The sequence below is a fragment of the Oxyura jamaicensis genome, chromosome 21 (genome assembly GCF_011077185.1).
Source record: "Oxyura jamaicensis isolate SHBP4307 breed ruddy duck chromosome 21, BPBGC_Ojam_1.0, whole genome shotgun sequence".
NCBI classification, from domain to species: domain Eukaryota; kingdom Metazoa; phylum Chordata; class Aves; order Anseriformes; family Anatidae; genus Oxyura; species Oxyura jamaicensis.
Genome location: NC_048913.1, coordinates 213988 through 231411, shown reverse-complemented (window position 1 = coordinate 231411; position 17424 = coordinate 213988). Strand labels below are relative to the sequence as shown.

The following is a 17424-nucleotide window of genomic DNA, read 5'->3' as shown; positions in this document are numbered from 1 at the left end:
AATTCCTGACAAAGCTATGATTCCAAGGGTTTAACTTCTCTCATAGGTGTTCCTTAAAATGCCTTTATTGTCCTGATGTATGCATTATCCTGATGTATATGCATGTTCTGGGGAAAGAGTGGAAAGATCACTTTTCGTTTGGAAACAGGACAGTAGTGATAGCTGTCAGTAGCATATAGCAAAGGTCCGTTGACATGTACCTTTCACCAAATCTCTTAGGCTCCCCACACGCTCTGTGAAAAAGAGGTCTAGAGAATGTGAAACGCTGCTTTCTAAGAAGAGACAAAAACGAATGAGCTTTTGTTGTTGATTTCTCTCCAGTGCTGAGAAAAGCAGTAGACTCCAGCTACTGCAAGTCTGGGACAAATGGGGTGGTGTGTCTTTTCTCTGAGATACAAAGCTGGGTTGTAACATGCAAACACCAGGCTCTTGTTACCAGTCAGAAAAAGTTTGCTCTCCTTTCCCCATACTCAGGTGAATATGATGACACTTGCAGAGCACATTATTGAAGCTACGCCTGACAGGATCAAGCGGGAGAATTTTGTGCCAATGGAGTCGCCGCTGGTAGAGAGAACAGAGAGTGCTGCCATGAGCACCACAATGAGCTGGCTGGCCAGTTACCTTGCTGATGTTGATCATCTGCCGAGTGCTGCACAGATAAGGTCAGTAAGAGTTGAGAAGTTGCTCTGGGATTTTGGGCAGGCTGATTAATGGGTAGCATGCGCTGATTCTTTAGCCTGCAGATGTTTCTCAGTGGCACTCAGTGCTGGTGTTCCAAGCCCAGCCACACTCTCATGCACAAACATATCATTGCCAACACAGCTACAAATTCATGGAAGAATGGGAGTGCATGCAAGAGGGGAAGTGCAACAAAATTGCAGTACCATAAGGTCTGACTTGTGACTTCTCTTCCAATGTCAAGCCTATGCAATACAGTACAGTCAGCCTTAGGAATGTGGAATGTTGGTTGGAGAGAGAGGGGAGCTTGAGCTTCTCCCTTAAACTGATAAATGTTCAGTTCCTTATCTGTGATGCCAGTTCAGCTGTTTTGTGAGCCAATAATTCCTACTGTGATTGGTATTTCAGAAGTCTGTATAGTGAACCCTTGACCCCTTCTTCGAACACCAGCTTGAGCCCTGCAGGCTCGCCAATCAGTGAAATAGCTTTTGAGAAACCCAGCCTTCCCTCGGCAGCAGACTGGTCTGACTTTCTGAGTGCATCCACCAGTGAGAAGGTAGAGAATGAGTTTGCACAGTTAACTTTGTCTGATCACGAGCAGAGAGAACTCTATGAAGCTGCCAAACTCGTCCAGACAGTGTTCAGGAAATATAAGGTATGTGGCCAAAACATCCAATGTCTTCCTCATTAGGTGTGAGAGTACAATTTGTTACAAAATGACATGTGGATAATACCCACCCTTGGGATAAAAAATAAAAAAAAGTTTGTCATAACCTTTTCAGTGCTCCTGGCACTCACTTGTTGATATTTACCCAGCATCTACCATACCAGAGAGAGAGAGCGTGCTATGCCAAGGTATGCATATGTACTGCACACCACTCAAAAAATCATATCCTCAAAATAAACCCTAGAGATTCTGGCAAGTTGCCAGAAGTGATCAATGTAAAGATCAATTTTGAGGGTTTCTATTTTATATGAATTGGGTGTAGAGACACCTCTAGAAAATGCCTACACCTGAATCAGACTATGATTAGGAGAAGATTTAGAAGTCAGTGCCCTGCAAGCTGCTGTGACCCACTTACGTTCCTAAAATATCTGTCCTGTTTTTTGTTGAGGTCTGATTAATTATTGCTTCTTTGCTTTTCCACTCAGGGTCGTCCTCTCCGGGAACAGCAAGAGGTGGCTGCTGCTGTCATTCAGCGTTGCTACCGAAAATACAAACAGGTAATAAAGGAAGTGAAATTCTATGAAACACGTAAGTGCCACAAACACGGCCCTCTATAATAGGAATTATCCCACTGTATTTCTCTTGTATGCTTTTCAGCATGCAGCAATGAAATACCCTGCTTATACAAAATTAAAAACAGAAGTAAATTCATATCCCGAGTCTTAATTCAGAGAGTGCTTCCTTCAAAGGATTTTGTTTGTGATGCCTGCATTTTTGTTGTGAGATAGAGGGCAATAATGTATTCTATATTGGCCAATATGCATGCTATCGTCTGGTGAAACTATTCTCTGACTAGTTGCTTGCCAAATTTCATTGTGAAATTGAAGTTGGTTTTGTCTTCAATAAGGGCAAAGATGAAAAATAGTTTTTTATTTTGCACATACTCAACTTTTAAACTATGGGAAGTCCCGTGTTTAAGCTTGATGCAGCTTGTTCCAGGACTGAGACTGTTCTCCATACTCTAGTTGGAGACATGTTTTAGGCTGAGTTCTCAACCCCAGAAAAAGAAGACTTTTTTTTTTTAATTATTTTTATTTTTTTTTCTTTTTTGTGGAGGCTACAGCCCAGCTCCATCTTTTTGCTGTACCTTGCTAGACTCTAGCTGTCTAGTGCCCTACAGGCATGGTATATAAAATGAAAGGCAAGATGCTGTACCCTTTCACAACCTTCAGAAACGTTTATTTGGGAAGCCTTTCTAGTGTCAGGTGACTGCATTGTGATTTACATTCAGACTTGTCACGTGGCTGTCATTCTGGAGTGGTGCTTTCTGTAAATAGTGAAACTTAATTCCTTTCAAAATCTGCGTGACAAACTGTTTTGTCTTGGATCCTGGAATCACATCTTTTTGAAAGAAGATTTTTGGTTGGTTGGTTTGTTTTTTTTCAGTTCTTTATTTGTAGAACTAACATTAACTATGTATTTTCTGTTTCTCCCTAAGCTTACTTGGATAGCCTTGAAGGTAATACAAATGCAAACGCTGTTTTGGAAACCGTCCCCCTTGAGTCACAAACTTTCACATTCAGTATAAACCAGGGGAACCTGGCATTTATTAAAACGTTTTAATAGTATCCACTAATAAATTCCTGTGGTAGATAAATCACTGACAAATCAAACCTCTTTTGGGAGTTCTGCAGGGGCTGCTGTGCCACAGCATATCAACAGGAAAGTACAATTTAAAAATAAAGTCTCCTGCTTCTACAGGTGCTCATATAAGCAGTGATGGGCTGAGGTGCAGGCAATGTTTTGCAGACAGTTTCAAGAGGAGAAGCTTTCCTTTGTTGCTACTTACTAGCTTTCACTTTATGATCGTTGCCTTGGCATTCAGGGAGCACAGGGGAACATTTATGCCACCCACGCAGCTGATGTGCTCTCCATTTGCCTGCCTTCCGAAGTATTTTGAGCATTCCTCCTTAAAACACCTGGGCCATGGATTCCTTAGACCACTGTCTCTTGTATGTCGCTGCTCTTGCTGGGGGCATGGCAGTTAATGCCAGCCTTATATTGTTCATGGCCAATAAGTTTCTACTGTAAAGATGGATTTTCCAGCTGTGCAATGTCTTGCTCTTATCAGATACTGCAATCAGCTGAGCTTTTCTCAAAGCTAGCCAGGATGCAGGGCATGGTTTTCCTGGAGATAATGTGTACTCAGGATGATTTTCCATCCTCAGCTTCCTCCAGCACCACAGATCTGTATCAGTTAAGTATTCTTCTATCAGGGCACGAGAGCTGAGCTTTCTTAGGACTGCTGAACTAGCTGAGACTTGCCTCTTTGAAGATTAGGTCAATCCTCCATTTATCCTCTTCCCAGTTGGAGGGAAAGGAGGAAGAGAGGGAGTCTGGGGAGTTGTGGGTGGCCCAGAGACTCAGTACTTGAGCAGGTAGTCATCCAAGTGGGTCTTAGAGTTGACTGCAAACATACTGAGGTCTAGTCTATCCAGAGAATTTTCTCTTTCACATGCCTTGTTCCTCTGTTATGTTACTTTATCACTGGGATCAGCACAGGCTTATGAATAGATTAGAATAGTCATAGCTCACATCACTATTTCATACTTAAACCCTTCTATTCAGGGGTTTGTAACTCAGCCACAGAAGTGCCCTCTGGGCTTAAAATTGGAAGGAAAACCATTACCAGCCGATGATCAGACTTACTGAAAACAGCTAATTTAAAAACACAATCTGGTCTATTTAATTATAAATGTATAAAGCAGGAGAAGAAGAAAAAAGGCAAAATATAACTGCACCTAATGACTGCTTCAATTCCAAAAAGTGAAATTTGGTAAATAGTGGTCTGTTATAATACTGAAGGGATTTGTGCTTTTGGGATGGTGTTGGGGTTTTTTGTTTGTTTGCTTTTTTTGGTTTTGTTTTCCCAATAGACAAGATAAGTCTATTTAAGATATCCTAGGACGTTACCTTGTAGAGGGCAGTGGCTGCTGTGTCTGTGTCTCATCTGTCTGATAAAGTGAGCAGAAGTCATAGCTGATAAAATGTCCAGGCATAACAGTGCTAAAATTTTTGAAAGTGATAAAGCTTTCAAAATAACGCTCTGTCATAATGTTAGTTAAGAGGTATGATTGCAACCTCTGTAGGTTATTCTACATCTCAATCTTATAGAAGATGACTTTTTTAAAATATTTATGATGGTGTATGGTTTCTGCGAAGTGGCCATCTACTTGCACATTTTAAAAGAAAAGAGCATAAAATAAAGATTTGCTTTTAAAGTGTTTATTCATGCTCTATTTGAAATCACAGGGATAGAAATAATACAGCGGTGCTACAGGGAATTTTGAATGTAACTGCTCATACAGATTTGCAAGTTCAGTGGATGCTTATTTATAGACTTCTAATGAGAATTAGTTTTGTCAATGATTTGTTTAAGTTATATGTTATTCTATTTGAAATGTTTGGATTTAAATGGATATATGAGCAATAAAACTTTTACATTATTGTGTTATGGCATAGAAAAAGCTGTTTTAAGTTGGCTTTTCAAAGTTATTTGTCCTAAGAAAGTGAAATACACATGTGAACATCAAAATAGGTTCTTAAAGTAATTCATTCACAAGATACATTTAAGTGAAGACATTTAAAAAGTGTGTTTTGTCTTTTGCTAATTTGTTAGCATTTTCAAATACTTACTCATGTTGCTTTATTCATATAGTTACTTAGATAGGTGTATTTTGCTGTTATTGCTATGAGACTTTACAAATAATAGCTGCACAGAAATGAGCATCCTGTACTTTTAATGAGATTTCTGCATGCAAGGAAAACAAACAGTTCATCTAAGTATACTGAATTGAATTGTTTGTCTCTAATGCAGACCCACTCCAATAAAAATATGAAAGTGTAAACACAACTCAGGATTGGCTCCAGTTGCTCTAAAGTTGGTTGTGAGTGTAATACAACTGGATCTGGTCATTAGCATGTTCTCATAGAGCCTCTGATGGCTAGGCATTAAAACTAGTCCCATCAAACTATTCCATTGATAGCAAAAGAGGTAGTTGCTTTCCTGATGCAGACCGGGTTCTGCACCTGATTTCATAATTGTTCTGGTTTGCTGTAGCCCTTTTCTCAAGGAGTTCCCAATCAGTGAGTAGGTGCTCATTTGCTTTACATCGTGTCTTAGCGGTGCAAGTGGCCTTTCACTGTAGGAACCTGCTTCTCGCTGTTCTTGTTTTTTTGTTTTGTTTTTGAAATGCCTCAGCTTCTCTTTGTTTTTCTTGTAGTATGCACTTTATAAAAAGATGACACAAGCTGCCATTCTTATCCAGAGCAAATTCCGAAGCTATTATGAGCAGAAAAAATTCCAGCAGAGCCGAAGAGCCGCAATGCTGATCCAGCAGTACTACCGCAGCTACAAAGAATGTGGGAAGAGGAAGCAAAACCGTCGGGCAGCCACCATTGTACAACAGAAACTCAGGTGAGTTGTTGGGATTGTTAAGTGCTACCAGGATCTTTATATGACATTGTTTACACTGGGCGGGGCTGTGCTGTAGTTTAAACAGGCCAGTGGGATAACTACAGTGGTTCATAGGATGATTATTCTTGCATTTACTGCTGTCCTCCACAGTTTTGCCTGTGCTTCAAAGTTGTTTTTTGTGTGTGTGTTTAGAAGCAGTCTGCTTACCAAGAAACAGGATCAAGCTGCTCGCAAGATCATGAGATTTTTACGACGCTGCCGCCACAGGTACAACTTTACCTTATGGTATCTGCTCTTCAGTAGAGCAATTTAACAATATTCAAGTGTGTCAGCAGTGAGTGCAATGTAAAGGATAATAGAATCAACTCTCTACTGATCTTTTAATCAAATAACAAAGCAGAGCTGCTTCCAAGATACACCCACAGAAAGGAAATATTTAACTTAGGACTGTTGCTGAAAGAGAATCATCATGTTCGCTTCCAGTGCTGATGTGGTAAAGCAGCCAAGGTCATGTCAGGCAGACACAGAATAAATATTGAGTAAGGAGAAAAAAAAAAAAAAGGGCAAAAGGTTTTTAAAGTTGAACTTGAGGATGTTGGGAGAAGGGTGGAGAGGGGATAAGCTCTTTGAAGGATAGCTACAGCTCATAAATGCTACACAGATCTCTATGCTGCACAAACCGTTTGTGGTATGTGGTAAAATGCAAAATGTAATATCTTATGTATACCAGAAATACTTTTAGTTTAGTCACAAGGGTCACTTGGTAGACTGTCATCAAATATAGCTTCTTTTTAATGTGGACAGGTGGAATGTGCCAGCAAAGTAGAAGTTAGTTCACTTCAGCCACTCTATACATACTCAGTAACTGGGAGTACAGACAAAGACATGCAGATTAATTCTCTCCTGCCAGTGTGAGAACTTGAGCGTGCTTGCCAAAGCGCTCACTTGCAACATGAGGCAGGTTGACACATGACACTACTGTGCCAGTACTCTGCTATATGCAGGGTGTCTGTCCTGATTTTCCAGTGAAAGGAGCCCGTATATGATCAGTTTTCAAACTGGAAATTTGCTTAGACAAAAGTGAATTTAGATGTTTCTGACTCTGCTCTCCATTCTCACCACACATGCATCTCATCTGCTAACAGCACTCAGGAGCTGGTCTGACCTAATATATTTTAAAGCATGTATAGTTCAGCCCAGTGATGTCTGAGAGTAAAGAGAACTCTGAGAGTCAGACGCATGTGATAAACTTGATTTTAGACACATGACTCTAGTCCATGTGGAAGATTTTAGAGCTGCAGTTTACAGGAGGTTGGCATGGCTCATGTTGTGGAAGGACGTCTTACCTACAGGTTCAATGGCAACTAACATGCAGATAAGAAAGAGGGCTTTATAGCTTCCAGGACACTTCTAAATGCATTTAAAACAGCCGCAGTAGATCATGAAGAAGCACATGTGGCTTTGTGCTCATAGCGGGGCATATGGAAGGGACTGAAAGGTTTGTTTGATTGTGTTCATTAGGCAGCTTGTCCTGCTGAAGTAGACAGAGACTTGGAATGTATATCCTCTCAGATCTGCTTGAAGTCCAGGCAGCCCCTGGGAAAGCCACCTTCCTGTTGCCATCTTCGAAGGTTATGGGGTCAAACTGTCAGATGCTCTTACAGCTTACTTGCATACCCAAGTCCAGAGAATGTCACAATATAATTTTATCACTGGGTTTCTCAATGTCTGGAATGCGCAGTGCACTTCATTCATGCTCTGTTAGACCTTCATCTGTCAAGTAGCCTAGGCTCTTCAGAATTGCCCATGGTTCCAGCAGTTTTTCTTGCCTTCAGCTCATTGCCTTCCTCTTTCTCAGCATCTCCTATTTCCTTCTTAGAGCAAAACCTACTCATCTGCATCACTGAAGTTTGCAGGCAAGTCACTTCCCTTTTACCTGTAGCCTGATCTTTCTTTTGAGCAGCACTGTCCCTGGTGCTGTGTACATCTGAGAGAAGAGTTGAGGTCTTGTGTATTTCTAGACAAGCAATAAGAATAAGAAGCAGGTGGGAGGAATCCACTGTGAGAAGGTGTTCTCTGGCTTCTGTCATGCTGCACAGAAACTCAAATTTCTGCAACAGCGCAGCCCTGTGTGTATCTGTAGGCACTTTGTTAGAGATTATGGTGACTTGGGAAATAGTCAATGGTTCCTGGTTAGGATGCAACGAAGGGAAAAAAAAATATTTCTACCGAAGATGCGACTGTTTCAAAACTGCCTTGCGTTTTCTTCTGAAATGAAAACAATCACGGTCATGTACTTTTTCTAAGCAATTATAAGGGTTTAAAACTGTGTTAGTGTTGTTAATATTAACGGACACAAACTTTATCCAGGAGTGTTCTGGCATCAGCAAATGCCAAAAATAAAAGCAAAATTTCCCAAATATGATAAAAACGGTGCTGAAAATCTGTTTGACACCAACATAACTTTAGAGAAGTTTTTAAAAATTTGTGACAAGTTTGGGCCTCTTTTCCTGTATTCCCCCTCCTTGTCAGAAAAGCTTGAAGTAAGCAGTTACAAAGAAAGATTTTTTTTCCAAAACAGTTGGTGCTCTGTGCATGTAGGCTGCATCTGTGATCTTGGGATGATGCCACAGGGATATCTCACAGGCCCTTGGAACCTCCTGGCTTCAGGTACCATACAGAGTGCTCTGGTCCGTGTGCTTGCTTGAGCTTGTTGAAGAATGGTATGCCAGTGAGGTTCATAGACCTTTATTACCACACAGAATTTTGAAGGTAAATGGATTTAAGTGTTTTGCTTGTGTAAGCAACTGCAAAGGGAAAGTGTAAAAGTGGAAGTAATACAGACGTACTTATTAAATCAGATATTTACCTGTTCACTGTCTCAGCTGACTCTGAAACTGTCCCATTTGCTTCCTCACCTGGTTGGAAGGAGCCAAGGGTGAGAGCCATGTACTTTCCCCAGCACAGCCATGTCTTGGCCTTGGACCATTTGCGTTCTTTCCTTCTGAAGCCAGTCTCTGCAACCTTCTTTCAGTGCTGCCCTGTTCGTTGTGCATGTACACTGGGGTACTAGGTGGCAAGACGAGGTAATTGTTTCCTTCTCATCTGCTGCTCTTCAAGCTTTAAATCTCTTTTTTTAAAAACAAACAAACAAAAACTTTATCTTCTGTGTCTTAATAATTACACTTATTCGTTGCTACTTGGCTTTTCTTGCTTACATCCTTCTAAAGATAATGTAATAAAACTTAGGATGTTAAATAAGTTTTAAAACACCTACATATATATACGCCTCATAACTTTGCCCTTTCAGCCTCCTGTGTATCCGCTGTAATGCTCGTATAGGATACAACTGATGGCAGTGTGCCTGGTACAATTCCACACACAGTCTCAGGGGTACTGCTTTTGAAATCCCACCACAGACTTCTGTTGAAATGCAAAATTAGCACATGGCTGCTATAAAAAGGAAACTAAGAATGCCTAAAATACGTAATCCATCCAAGCTCCTGAACACGCAGGGACAAGCCCTAACAACTAGTGTTATTTATTGCTCTTTATCATAAAAATGGCATGAGGCTACTTCTTAAACCACAGTGCCTTGTCAGTACTGGAGATAGAAATGACTGGTATTTTTGGAAAATCTGGGGGAGTGACAGAGAAAAGAGCATATGCAGGAACATCAAAGAAAGCAGGATCTTGTAGCAGATGCCTGTCAGCTGATAGACATGGCAGGATGTAAAAGCCAGTTGCAGTCTGTCATACGGATATTGAGCTAAGTGAAAAGGCAGTGAATTCTTAAAGTTCAAAATTCAACCTCAACAGAGAAATCAATTTGACTTTTGTCCACACACAGATTCTGTTGCTGGGCCAATAAAAGAGTCTTACTGAGAGATTATCCTGTAGCCTTTATGCAAGGGTTACTCAGGCTTTCTCCTGGTAACTGTCTGGTTGCTTACTTTTCACGCCTTTTTTAAATAGATCAAAGTCTAGTTTAAGCCAATTATGAGAACCCTTTCTAGGCTAACATTCAGAAGAACAGCTTAAATGATCTTCCTGTTCCATTTTTTTAATTAGCCTTTTGTCACAAATACCAAGTAGAGCAAACATGATTCCTATCAGCTTGAGGATCCGTGTCAGTGTGTGTAAATAGGCATGTTGGTCTTGTGATTTCTGATCTCCTGAACTTATGCTTGTTGCCTGATCGGACAGTATTTCTAACATTTAGGCAGTTAATGATGTGGTTGGAGCTCTTTTAGTTATGGATAAGTAGACATTGCTGAAAATCAGAAGAGGGATGCAAGTTTTGGTTGAGTGTATTCTTACAGAAGGTATTGGCACTCTACTGGCTGAATGTTAGCAGGCATCATGAAGACAAAAGTAGTCATTCATCATCAGCAGTCATTCTGATTTCTGATGGTCAGATGTATTTTTTCCCTTTGACTTTGAAAAAATTATTTATCTATTGTCATGTTGTCAAAAATCTGGTGAAAAACATGCATCAACCATAACATGGTACCAACATGACTTGTTGCTGAAGTGTTGGTTGTAGAGAATGAGAAACACAACCTTCCTGGCCTCACAGGAGAGCTTCACCCATCATTGTTCCTTGCCCAGACCTCTCTCTCCATTCATTGGCATTTGGCTTTCAACCTAAAATTAGCTGTTACACCTACTATGAATGGGCTTGTCTCCTGGAATACTGTCCTGTGTGAGACAGAATTAAATATTTACATATTTAATGGTTTTGGAAAGAATCCACCTATTTCTTGTTTCCCAACTACTTCAGAGCTGTAAGGAAAACTGAGGGCTCCGAAGTAGGTTTGGGTTATCTGAACTGAATCCATATATGATCCATATAGTCAGCTTTCTCCAGGAAGATAATGTTCTATTTCCTTTTCTTTATCTGAGTTGTATGAAAACTTTATTCTTCTGAGAAGTATCTGCACCATTGCTAGGCTGTGCTGCAGTGTTTTTTATGGAGTAGTGTGTGGCCTGAGTTAGAAATCAGACAGTTGTTGCAACAAGGGAAAGCAGGATGCAGCTGGAAATACCATGGGGAACACAGTATTGGATTTATTTATTTCCATCCCTAAAACACCTCAACAAAGGACTCCTCTTCCCTGGTAAAGAGGAGGAGTCCAGTAGGCAGGAGGTGGGAAGGATTCTTTCTCTCCAGGCAAGCAGAAGTGTTGTCTCCTTCTCCCTGAAGTGAATCTCTTGGTAAGGTACGGTTATTGCCATGTGTGTGCTAATAGCTCTTTGGTATTGTTTTGCAATCTGAAGCCCACTGGTGGACCATAGGCTGTACAAAAGGGTGAGTGTAGCTGCCTGCTAGCCAGTTCCTCTCTTCCATTTTAAATATTTTTGCTTTCTGCTTGCTTGCATGGGGCTGCAGCCAAGATATGCCAGTAAGTTTCACCTCCATTAATTATATAAACAGAAACCTGTATAAACTAACCCTACTGCAATGACTAACACTGCTGCTTTTATAACAGGACAGAGCTCTGCAGTAGATGTTACCAATGCATGAACATGTGAAAAAGGACATATGTATTCATCACGGGCATGCTTAGGCGGTGGTGTTGATGGGATATTTTACAGTATCCAAATAGACTATTAGTAGACCTTGGAACTTGACTGTGTCTGCATTTACATACCCTCCATGAGTAACGATGTCCTTTGTTGTGAGAATGTAATGGCATTCAGGCTAGAAGCTGCTGTACAGGTGCAGCTTACACTAGAGGGGTATTTGTCTCTGCCAGAGCCAGAGTGAAGTAGAAGAGCTCTTCACACTGCTTTTTCCTTCCTAAGATGACTAAGTACTAATGCTTGTCTTCCAGAAGTTGCTCTTCGGTAAGTTACACATCTGTTTACCTTGCCAGGGCCAGCTTTTTGCTGCCCAACAGAAGAGTGAGAATTTACCAGTGTTCCTGTGGCAGGTGACAGTCCCTGTATGAGCAGAGGGACTGCAGCTTCCAAGATGTGTCTGAGTTGTCAGCAGGACTGCTCAATATCACCTTGAATTTGAGAGGCTGTAGGACAACAGAGTTTATATTCTTTGGCAGAAGCTACAGCTGGAAATAACACTGCTCATTACTACTATTTCAAGAGGAGTTGTGTGAACTCTTGTTCTTGTAGCATTCAGAATAGTTGATTCTGAATTGTTGATCGTGGCGATTTACTGACCTTGAAATGCAGAGGTGATTTTTACAATTCAGGATTGAGTGTATGAATCGGGAATAAGACTGCTGGAGGCATCATTACTGGTTTAACTATTGAGCCTAATAAAGAAGCAATAACTAATTGATGTTTCTTTCAAAACTAGGATGTCTGTCCACCATTTTTGTTACATATTCTCAGGTTTTTACAAGTAACAATTTAGGTTCTTTAATAAAAACCAGTGAAGCAAGAATGGCTTGAAATGGGAATAAAGGCCCGGATGTGCCTTAACTTTAAGTCCTTGCTTTGATGGATTTTGCCCTGATGGAGGAAGAGAAATATTACTCTTGATTGCAGAGGCACCAGTGCTGTGCCAGAATTTGCTAGCCAGAACGCCATAAATCCAGCTCTTACGGCTTACATTAATGTATGTTACATCTAATGCAGGTTAAATCAGGAACAGTGTAAAAATAGCTTGCGTTCTCTTAATGGTGGACCAACTGGGTGGCTTGTTTTTACTAATCTGATTATTTGGGTATAATTAAGGCTGGTGCTTTTTGGTCTACAGTTGTGTGTATGGTTTCAAAGGCTTCAGGGGTGGAAGGGGGGGTGGGAACATAGTTTGGTTTTGAAAGCAAATCACTGTAAGTAACTTAAGTCATTCTGATTAGATAAGTCAACCTATCTTTGTAAGGGTATTAGTAAGTGTTGATCTCTTCTTATAGAAGCAGACCAGTTTAACTATCTTTAATCTTGGGGTCAGCTACCATATGCTATAGGACAGTAATGAATGCTGCAGACAAATGATGATATTTTCTTGAGCTACCGCTAGAGCAGGACAGACAGTGTGTAAGAAAACAACTAGCATATCTTCCAGCCTTTCCAGTTCTTGCAGTTTTGGTGCTCTCTTCCCAGTCTTCCTTCTCTCCAGGGAATTACTTCTAAACTGATGGGGCTGGCCACGTGCAGGCATGCCTGCATGATTCCTGCTGTGCCCCAGATGTGGGTGTCTCTGCCTTGCTGCCCTTAGGCTTGGGATGCCAGCAGAAAGCCCCACTATGAGGTCAGGGTGCATGCTGCAACCCTGGATGCTGCACAGGCTGGAAGTTACACTGTGTTCCCCACTAGCAGCACCATGTGTGACCTTTGCTCATCAAACATGAGGGGGATATATTTTTAAGATCTTTGTTCTGTGAGTAGGAAAAAATATTTAAACTTAAAATGTGCATACCAAAGTGGGCTAGTTGGATTCAAAACTGAAAAAGTGCAATCCATGACTTGAACACAGAGAAGTAAAGCAATTGTTCTTATGTGCCTTTCCATTCAAGACTAGGAGTCTGAGTTGGAGAGCAGATGCATGCTGCAGTCTCAAGATACACTAAAGCTGGTCTGTGTTATGTGGTCAGTGCACTAGTACAGGAGACAGTGAAGAGCAGTCCATATGTGAGACCTCAGTACATGCATTTTGAAAGCTTGCTAGTTAAGTGAATGGTTGGTGGACAATAATGAATACTCTGTGAATACATATCAACACTATGTGATGTGTTTCAGTCTTTTGTTAGTGCGTATGTATGGAATGGAAAACGGCAGCATAGCTGCTGTATTGTATTGGGTGCTCTACAGGGAGACTGAGCACCCAGATAGCATTGGAGAAGCAAGTGCAGGGTGCAGGTACACAGCTAGCACCCAGCTCCCTGGGCATGAGCAAAGCTCCCTGGGCATGAGCAAAGCCAGGAAAAGCCATCCGTAGGCATGGTGACTCAGCTCAAGGTCCCTTTGACAGGCCAGTCACCAGTATTGGACAATTAGTTGTTGCACCTTAAGACTTTGTGTTTGTAAAAGCAAATCAAAAATTACCAGAAAGCAGATTTACAGATTCTGAAAGTTTAGTAGTATGTGCAAGTTCTGTGTTGACAGGCAAACGATGTGGGATAAATCAGGGAGTTGCCACTCCCAGGAGAAGGCTTAATGGCTAGGGTAGATTATCTAAAAGAAACCCAGAACTTCAGTTATGTTGTTCTTTGAACTGTGTGTGGCTTCACACTGTTATCTCAGGTTTTGTATACAGTAACATTCAGCTGTTAGAACTGCTGTTGAAAGTTTCAGTAAAAGTGGAATCTGTGAGAAAAATTGATTGGATTAAAACTTCTTTTAGCCAATGGCAAGAAAAACAAGGTATAAGCAAAAACTATTCCTACGTGTGTTCCAGTGATCTGTCCTTAGCTTTATTACCATCGTCTGCAGTGACAGTTTCTAGCACTGAGAGCTCTTCCAAAGAAAAAACAGTAATGAATTCTGTTTTACAGATAAAACGCTGTAAGAGCAATCCTTGATATCCTGTGTCCTAGGTGTCAAATTTTTTCATACTCCTCTCTTGGGCTTCACAGGGATGTCTGTTGGTGAAGTGAGGAGCTTATGGGAATAGCATTCAGCTGATATTTAATGATACAAGAATACATTGCAGGCAAATGTATTTATGTACATAGGTACAAGTAAAATATACTTCTAATATTCTCCCTTTCCCAGTAGGTCAGTGTTTTATTTTTAAGGCAGTGATTTGTCATTCTGTACATTCTTACAGTGGGACCCAGCCAGTAATGCAGGCATCTGGATTCGCCTCTAATGCACATCATTGAAGAAGCATGAATCAGGAAAACAGTTTCAATCATGCTAAATTAACTTGTTCCGCTTAAATGTATTCTCTCTCATTATCTGGAAAATGTTAGCTATAAAATATCACAAAGTCTATCAACTGCTGTTCTGCTGAAATAAGTTTGTTATGGCACGTGATATTTTTTGCTGCTTTGAGTTCATGTACAACATATGTGCATATGCTGTTTGTGCATGCACATATGAAAAGTATTTTGGGGCCCACTGGCTTATCCATATATGCTGAAGGAATGTCTGTAATGTATGAAGTTGATGTATTCTGTACACAGGCATTGTGCTTGCGTAGTGTGTATATGCAGATAAGTGTTTGCTTCCATGTTTCAGTTTGAAATCAATTCGAAAAGAGGCTTTCATTATTTTTTTCTGGATTGATTTGGGTTATATTAAACCATGATCAGTAAAGGGAGGGAAGGGGTGACATTTTATTTTCCAACTTAAGTGAGACTAAATTTGCTCTCTATGAATCATAGAATCATTAAGATTGGAAGAGACCTTCAAGATCATCCTGCAGTAGAAAAGACTTTATAAAAGAAAAACAAATCCAGTTATTATTGCCTTTAAGTAATAGTTTTACTTCTCTAAGGAATTTAGTCCAGTGGACATATTTCAGCTGACCAGTGCGTGTTATGCGGAGTTATCCCTGCTCATCTGTTAAGCCACCCACTGTAGCTTCTTGTGAAAGAGACCTTTGTAGTCCAGAATCAGGATGTGAAGAGAAATATGTCTGCTTGAGCTGTTACCCCTTTTGCCTCTCAGTAGGCAGGTGATCTAGAGCAGATCACAAGGAGCAAGTTTCTTCATACTGGTGGCTGATCACTTTCTGCCTGCAGCAAAGCTTAAGTTCTCTCTGGGTCAGAACAAGTGCAGTTGTTATCGATGTTAAGTAAAAAGGAATGTATTCATTTATGGCATCTTTCGTTTACAAGTAGATTCCACTTCCTCCTACCTCATTTCTTATTATTTGATTAAATGCTGCTCTCCATTGTGGGGAGTATGCACATAATACCTGAATTCATTTTCTCTGGTAAGTATAACTTTATTTTCTACCTGAGTAAACAACATCTCCTATATTGTTGTTGTCTGCATAACCTTCCCTTTCTTGGCATTTCAGCAACGAACCCCTTCCTACTCCTGTGCAACTAGGACTTGTATTTTTTTAATATATTTTTAATATATGCTATGCAGCAGCAATTTCATTTAAGTACCTAGGTTTTTATGCTTCTAAATGAGATTGAGAATGGGGGAATGTTATAAGGGATTGAAAAGTCCCATTTGTTCAAGTTTAGGACAATGTGAGAAAAAGTATCGGGATATGCAACACTACATGCAACAAAATTTTTCAAAGTAACTTCTTTTTTCATTTACCTCTTGCAGGGGCTGAATGTGTTTGGAGCTCAGATGTGTGTGTTAAATTGCAGACCGCATGCTCTGGGGTGTCATTCTTATTGGGCCTTTCTGTCTTTTTTGTTTTGCAACCCAAATGAGATATCTGGAAAAAGGCAAGAGCTCCCTTTTCTTAAATGTCCCACAGGCTATTTCAGCTCTCAGAGCAACAGGTAACTCACCAGAAAGACTACTCTGGCTCCTGCACCCTGTCTGTTACACTGATCAGCATTGCCAGAACTTACTGCTATAAAACTCACAGATTCATTAAACATTTTCCTGGCTGGGCATTATGGAGTAAATTTGAAGCAGCTTTGTGTTATGCTTTACCCATGAAGCCATTGTTTGTTGAAATTCTTTCTAAGTAGGCCTAATTCATTTGCTGACACACTCCCATACAAGACTTGGGGAGGGCGCGTGGGGAGAGAAGTTGCTGCTCGCTTCTGGGGCTGTTGCTTTCTACATTGCTTCAGCACATAACAATGCAACCTCCTTGTATGGTGTCCAAGTAAGTAACACAGTTCAAAGGGCAGAAGCTTTGTCTGGCTGGAGCAATCTGGGAACTGGGACATAGCCCCTGAGTGTCAGGGTTGGAAGCTCATAGGTGAAACCATCTTCTTGTCCCTTTTCGTGAGTCAGTACCACGGCCGTGATTCAGATACCTTAGCAGTGATCATCTCTATTGCACGTGCTTTTTCTGTCCATCTGCTCTTCAGCAATTGCTGAGGGAATGACCTTGTACTTCAGAAGTGTTTACCATCTAGAGGAAATCTTACTTGAGGAGGTTTTTGCTGAAGGCTTCATCAGTGCAAAAGCAAACTTATAGTCCTTGTAATTCTGTGCATGGTTTCAGTAGCTATTGAAGTAGGATGGTACTTCTTGTCTGGAGTGTTGCAACAGACATAGCCTGATACCTTTCCTGGTGTGCTCTGGATTGCAGCCATGTTATCACTTGAACTGTCCTCACCTCTGGTCCCCATGTAACTGGAAGTGCTTTCAGAAGTGATCTAAACCAGCACACTGGTGCCTGTAGATACCTACCGAGATTTGTATACCATCCATAGCACATGGCCTGCTGGTATGATGTGCTCTCAATTCTTGGTTTTCTGTTATTAAAACAAAAAAGTCTGTCTACCAAACTAAACTGGAACATCTCTAAGAACTTCCTTCTCTGCTGCAATAGTCTGTACTGTTCTATAAAATCTGTTAGTGTGCTTCCACCTAGAGTAGTTCATTAATGCTTGTAACTATGGATGCTACACTTTTGACTCTTCTCCCCTATCTGAATTTTGAGAGTGGAAAAAGAGCAACCAAGGCAGATTGTCTTCTAGCACGAAGGCAGTGCTATACTGTTCACTTAAATGCTGTCCTAGCAGCACTCACTCAGTAGATT

General features: G+C 40.7%; 1 protein-coding gene across 7 annotated transcripts in view; it reads left to right on the top strand.

Moving 5' to 3' along the window:
* CAMTA1 (calmodulin binding transcription activator 1) overlaps nt 1–17424 on the top strand; it is a 372227-nt gene that overhangs the window by 348544 nt on the left and 6259 nt on the right. For 2 of the 7 annotated variants that reach the window (XM_035344582.1, XM_035344588.1), the window contains 7 exons: nt 475–662; nt 1087–1333; nt 1831–1902; nt 2844–2864; nt 5629–5822; nt 6015–6089; nt 11103–11133. In XM_035344582.1, the coding sequence (XP_035200473.1) occupies nt 475–662; nt 1087–1333; nt 1831–1902; nt 2844–2864; nt 5629–5822; nt 6015–6089; nt 11103–11133 (828 nt within the window). Of the gene's footprint in view, nt 1–474; nt 663–1086; nt 1334–1830; nt 1903–2843; nt 2865–5628; nt 5823–6014; nt 6090–11074; nt 11134–16022; nt 16205–17424 lie in introns of all 7 variants that reach the window. The other 5 variants (XM_035344589.1, XM_035344585.1, XM_035344586.1 and 2 more) reach the window with 5 other exon arrangements.